Source organism: Pelophylax lessonae (assembly GCF_965119305.1).
Source record: "Pelophylax lessonae genome assembly, chromosome: 13".
Lineage (NCBI taxonomy): Eukaryota > Metazoa > Chordata > Amphibia > Anura > Ranidae > Pelophylax > Pelophylax lessonae.
The window spans coordinates 60257115-60263632 of record NC_138780.1 but is presented as its reverse complement, the minus strand read 5'-3'; the positions used below and the strand labels follow the sequence as shown (position 1 = coordinate 60263632).

The 6518-nt window shown below is 45.8% G+C and overlaps 1 protein-coding gene across 1 annotated transcript in view; it reads left to right on the top strand.

The window, feature by feature from the left end:
• Positions 1 to 333: 333 nt before the first annotated feature.
• The window catches only part of RTF1 (RTF1 homolog, Paf1/RNA polymerase II complex component), a 588556-nt gene continuing 582371 nt past the window's right edge, over positions 334 to 6518 (top strand). Inside the window, exon 1 of the mRNA XM_082242851.1 lies at positions 334 to 582. Within this exon, the coding sequence (XP_082098977.1) occupies positions 505 to 582 (78 nt within the window). The 5' untranslated portion in view covers positions 334 to 504. The remainder of the gene's footprint in view (positions 583 to 6518) is intronic.

Here is a 6518-nt window from a genome sequence, read left to right as displayed (position 1 = left end):
TCACAGCCCTAAAACACATATCTTCATAAAAAATTCTTACCTCACAGATTTCTTCTCCCGCAATCAGCTCATTCAGTTACCCAGTAGTTCTCAAATTCTCATTGACGTGCTTCAATCCTGCTTATACCCCAGGAAGAGCAAACAGCACACCGGTGAAAGTCAGGACGTCAGTCAGCCGGCTCCACCCCCCACCCCCATACGTCATTTATTTGCGACTAATTAGTAGCGAAGCCGCGGATGTTTTGTACCAATTTTAAACAATGACTTCTTCCCATGTAAAGGACCTGAAGAGAACCATAGACCCCCGTAATTCACTTCAGTAAATGACGTCAATTAATAGGAAGCCTATATCTCATATCAAACGCTAACCTGATTCACTGTGCTAGTCTTTTTTCGTCACGGTCCCGCCCTTAAGCGTCAGGGCGCCGGGGGGGAAGGACTCTGAAGGCGCAGTGTTTGCTGCGTGAGCTGTGGTTCCGGTGGTAGGGCCTGTCTGCTGCAAACATGGTGAAGAAACGGACGAGGCGAATCGTTATCGATTCGGATACTGGAGACAGCGGCAGTGATTCCAACCTAGATCAGGTGAGAAATCCCTTTTAAAACCATACGTATAGCTAGAATGAGCGTATATTGCACTGGGCCTGGGCACTGACCCACACCTAATGCTCCCTACACAACAGTTCATGCATGTGGAACGTTGTCCGGGTGTAACTCGGGCTCATCTGTGGAATTCCCTCTGTTCTATCACGTACAGTGTTACTGGTTTGTGAAGGATTCTAGAACAATTTCATTGAAAAGCTGAGAAGCCTCCGTCCTGTGGTATTTAAACGCCTGCTACGGACACTACACCGGTGATCGTCCACAGTATAGGAAACCCTTAGTGTGTCCTCTGACATAACCAAAGGGCCACACGTAATATCCAATGTTAAAAAACGACCCTAATGCCTAAGCGAACTATGTCCCTTACTAATGTGAGATCGCTGAATAAACTGTATGTAGCTGAGGCGGCATACAGCCTACCACACTGTCCTGGGTTCGAGCCCAGACTTCCTTTCTCATACCCGAAACACAAGTAGAGTGTATCTGATCGGCGCTCAGCCATTCAGAGAAAGTGATTGTATTTTAACAATTAATGCAAAGCTTCCTCGGAATGGCTGAATTAGAGGCGGTCAGATGATGTTACAACCTCTGACTCTGAAGCCTTGTATCCATTGCTATTTATACATCGCTTTCTCTACTATGATGGACTCTACTGTGTTCTGCATATGAGACAGGAAGTCTCAGCTTGATACCGGTACACAGTGCAGTATGGAAGTGCATACATTTAATATACCGGTACACAGTGCAGTATGGAAGTGCATACATTTAATATACCGGTACACAGTGCAGTATGGAAGTGCATACAGTTAATATACCGGTACACAGTGCAGTATGGAAGTGCATACATTTAATATACCGGTACACAGTGCAGTATGGAAGTGCATACAGTTAATATACCGGTACACAGTGCAGTATGGAAGTGCATACAGTTAATATATCGGTACACAGTGCAGTATGGAAGTGCATACAGTTAATATACCGGTACACAGTGCAGTATGGAAGTGCATACAGTTAATATACCGGTACACAGTGCAGTATGGAAGTGCATACAGTTAATATATCGGTACACAGTGCAGTATGGAAGTGCATACAGTTAATATATCGGTACACAGTGCAGTATGGAAGTGCATACAGTTAATATACCGGTACACAGTGCAGTATGGAAGTGCATACAGTTAATATACGGGTACACACAGTGCAGTATGGAAGTACATACACTTATACGGGTACACACAGTGCAGTATGGAAGTACATACAGTTAATATACGGGTACACAGTGCAGTATGGAAGTACATACAGTTAATATACGGGTACACAGTGCAGTATGGAAGTACATACAGTTAATATACCGGTACACAGTGCAGTATGGAAGTGCATACAGTTAATATACCGGTACACAGTGCAGTATGGAAGTGCATACAGTTAATATACCGGTACACAGTGCAGTATGGAAGTGCATACAGTTAATATATCGGTACACAGTGCAGTATGGAAGTGCATACAGTTAATATACCGGTGCACACTGCAGTGTGGAAGTACATACAGTTAATATACCGGTACACAGTGCAGTATGGAAGTACATACAGTTAATACTACGCATCCAGTGGCTTCACATTGAAGAGGGACATGGTTAGTTTGGGCCAAACTAGCCCAAATGAACTATGTAAAATATATCAAAAGATGGGGGTTCAGCTTTTAAATTATCACATAAGCTCCCAGTGGCTTCAATGTAGACAATAGGGTCTAGGGTGTGGTGGTAGACCAGTGGTCTCTGGTAAAGCTCAAGAGTGTCCACCGAAAAAGAGGAAGACCAAAGAGCACTTAAAGTGCAGAAGACTCATTTAATAACCAGGAAAGAATGCTTTCACAATTAAAGGAACAGGTCAAAATGGACTTTCAACTGTTGAGGCTGTGGTCATTCAAGGGGCACGGACGGAAGGCATGTGGCTTTCCTAGGGCCCAGTTGGAGAAATCCCCCTGTTTACATGGAGGGTCAGTGTTGTTGCTCTTTATGCCTCAGACATTTCCACCCAGCGAGTTCTCTGGGGTCCTTAGGTGGGTGAATTAATTGGTAAGTAGAGTCAGCACCAAAAACCAAGTTGGTAGGTTTTTTTTTTTTTTTTTTTTGGCTCAGTTGCCTGATGTAGCGGAGTGTAGTTTGTGGCCATGTCATCAAGGGAAATCGCATGTAGCAGCTACGTTTGATCCATGGATGACATAATTACAACAAAATCTACGCTTTACTTTAGTGGTTGATGAAGAATATTTCCCAAGTGGAGCACACTACCAGCAGACACTAGACAACAATTCTATCACCTTGAACTGAGGAAGTGGCAGTTTAAAGCCACAACAATGTAAAGTAATTATATATTTCCCCTATTGTCTTTCAGGACAGCCACCTTTGAGGGAGACCCTGGCTCCTCCCTTCTCAGGAAACACAACCCCATTCACAGATTTAAGCCCCGTTAGCCAGCTTCCTTCAGTTCTGGTGTTTCCTACGGTGGGGAGACACCACTAGGAGCTGATCGGCCAGGGGGCTGGGGCTGTGTTTCCGGAAGGAGAGATGAGGCTCTCCATGACAGCTGAGTACTAGGTAGGGACCGGGTTACCTTGGCTGCCTCTCGTCACCCCTGCTCCTCTCAGTGACGATCCTGGCTTCTGGGGCCTGCTCCTCATGCTTAGGGAGAGCAGGGCGAAAATGCAGGTGGCCTCCCGCACTTGCGACCAGCTTGGAGCTGCCGGGCCGGATAACAGGCGACGTAATTTCCCGTAGAGGAGGGCACTTCTGCCGACAGCCGTGGCTTCCGGTTTCTGGTCGCGGCATGGAAAGCTTGCCGGACGTTTGGCTGGTGCGTGTCAAATGCTGGGGGGACAGTTAAAGACACTTGGCGGTGACCACTTAGGGGATATGTCGGAGGCACAGGCCTCAGGAACTGCTCCCACTAAAGCCAGCACCAGCCAGCTTGAGGTAAGGAACCTGGGGTGGGTGCCCTTGCTTCTCCTGTTTGCTCCACAGTGCTATTCCACCTTAGTGGTCCAAAGGGGGATAGAGGAAGGATTTGTGGGGTATCTGTGGGATTCCCAGTATCACTCCCTAGGGGGCATGCTGTGCTATGGCTGGGGGGGGGGGGGCCCTTGAGGTTCTTAGTCAGTGTGTTTTTTGTCTCTTGTATTTTGAAGGTAAGACCTCAGAGAAATGCAAATCGCCACATAGCTCTAAGAGGAAATGCCCGTCATGCAAGGTTGCTATGAGGGAATCCTGAACCAAGGCGCTCTGTAAAGACTGGATAGCCTAGCCGGGGAACAAAATACAGATCTAGCTGCATCTGTCAAGGAGCTTTCTAGCACCTTTCAGTCTTTTAAGGATTTTTTTTCTTCTAATTTACAGGTGCCTTAGCCCCACAGCTCCGCACAGCAGGAGTATGCTCCACCTCCACAGGTGGGGGGGTTACTGAAAAACAGGGTGAGGAATGTGATAGCACATCTTCAGGCTCCCAGGGGGAGTCAGATGCAGAAGGTGGGACGGTGAGTCCGCCAGAGCTTTTGGGTACAAATTAACCCTTGAAGAGGTGAAAAATCTGTTGGGAGCAATCCACACCACCTTAAGAATTCAGGAGGAGAAGACTTTCTCTTTATGATCAAATGTACCTGGGTTTAGGCAAACAAAGAAGAGTCTTCCCCATGAGGTCCTTGTGGAAGCGGTTTAAAAAGAATGGCAAGATCCTGAGAGAGAGCCTTTCTTTTTCAGAGCCCTGAAAGGTTTCCCTTTTCTGAAGAGGACGCCTCAGTGTGGAACAAGTCACCAAAATTGGACACAGCCTTCTCTCAGATCTCGAGACAAACAGACCTAGCTTTTGAGTACATGGGCTCCCTTCCTTATCCCTTGGATAAAAGAATGGATTCTCTGCTCAGTGGGATTCCTCCTTAGGAAATCTTAAACCTGCCGTGGCTATGACAGTTATTGCCTGCAATCTGGAGTATTGGTTAACCCAGATTAAAGCACACATTGAGGCTGGCGTTTCGAAGGAGACAATTTTGTCTTCCTTGTCCCATGCTCCTTCGGGGCGTAGCTTATATTGCGGATGTGTTGGCGGAATCAGTATGTATGTCCGCTAGATCTTCAGCACTAGACAACTCCGCAAGGAGGGCTCTTGGCTCAAGACTTGGCAGGGTGTTAGTGGGTCTAAAGCCCCGTACACACGTACCGAATGTCGGCCGAACGATCGGCCGTCTTTTGTCCGGTGCTTTCGTGTCTGTTGAAAACTGCAAAAGACTGCACACGAATTTTGTCGGCCAACAACAGCCGACTGCAGAAGTGATGTCATGTGATGGTTAACTTTCCTTGTCTTTTTTTTTTTATTTTCTGAGCATGCCCAGTCTTGCTAATCTGCTTTCTGTCGGCCGAAATCTGTACTGACTGGCGAACAATCGGCCGTTCTGGTGACGGCCAACAAAAATTTTAATGCCTGCACACCCGATTCTGTTCGGCCGAAAATGCGCTGTCGGAAGCATCATACTAACAAGCCTACAATCGGCCGAACAGTCGTCGGCCGAATATTTACGGCCGACAATCAGTACGTGTGTACGGGGCTTAAGGCTAAACTTTGTAGGATTCCATTTACAGGAGACCAACTGTTTGGTCTAGGCCTGGAAACGGTCTTGGATTGGAAAGCGGACAGGAAGAAGTCCTTTCCTGTCAAGCATAGACATGGTGAACCTTTCAAAAATAAATCTTGCACTCAAAGGAATTTCTCTGCTCTGAAGTGGTTCGATGGACAGAAGAAGTCTCGGGGCCAAAAAGGTGGGGGCTGAGGGCAATTCTTCGCCTCCTGAACAGCTCATAAAATCTTTTTTGCTAGAAAATTACTTTGAACCCCCTAAACATATTTTTTATTTTTTTGCAGAGACTCTAGAAAATATAATGGTGATCATTGCAATATTTTATGTCACACGGTATTTGCGCAGCAATCTTTTAAACCCAATTTTTTTGGGGAAGAAATACACTTTCTTGAATCCAAAAATTTATTTACACGGAGTAAATAGATACCTGACATGTCACTCTTTACAATTGTGCTTACTTGTGGAATGGCAACAAACTTAGGTACATAAAAATCTCCATAGGCGACACTTTAAAAATTTTAAGTTACCAGTTTAGAGTTAGAGGATGTCATGTGCTAAAATGATTGCTCTGGCGATCGCGGTGATACCTCTCATGTGGCTTGAACACCATTTTCATATGTGGGCGCGACTTGCATGTGCGTTCGCTAGGCCTGCACGATATTGGAAAAAATATATATTGCGATATTTTTTTTCAACGATATATATTGCGATATTGAGAATGGATGGAAATCATTAAGTATTGTAGCAGGGCATGCAGGCAGCAGCACAGCCTTCTGATTGTAATTGCAGATACAGGGCAGGCCAGGGTTAATAATGGTATACTGATACTCTCTCAGTGACAGCCAGTGTGGGTGGCAGGTGTAATGTGCAATGTAAACTTCTGTGGCATCCTTTGCCAGATTTGCAGATGCAAAATCTCTGCACTGCCATGGATCATCTGCTCACCTACTTCCTCTCTGTGACATCCCCATAGACTTTCCTGGTGTCAGGTACCTCCGTTCCAAGAACGGAGGACCAGGCGTGTTTTGGCGGGCAGAGGATAAACAGTGGGCAGGGTTGCAATTTAGCAGCTGTGTATTTGATGTATGATATGTAGCTGAGGGAAGTGGAACTCATTACACTAGCCACTCCCAACAATGTAATTTAAAACTATATAGTAATCCTCCAACCTGCAACCCCAGCCAAACTTTTTTTTATTTTGTAGGATTTGGGTAGAGTATGGAAAGATTGAAATCCTCTGTTGGGCTTTGAAATGGTTTGTCCCGATTGTGGAGATTTTCTCACAATTTTTGTCCAAG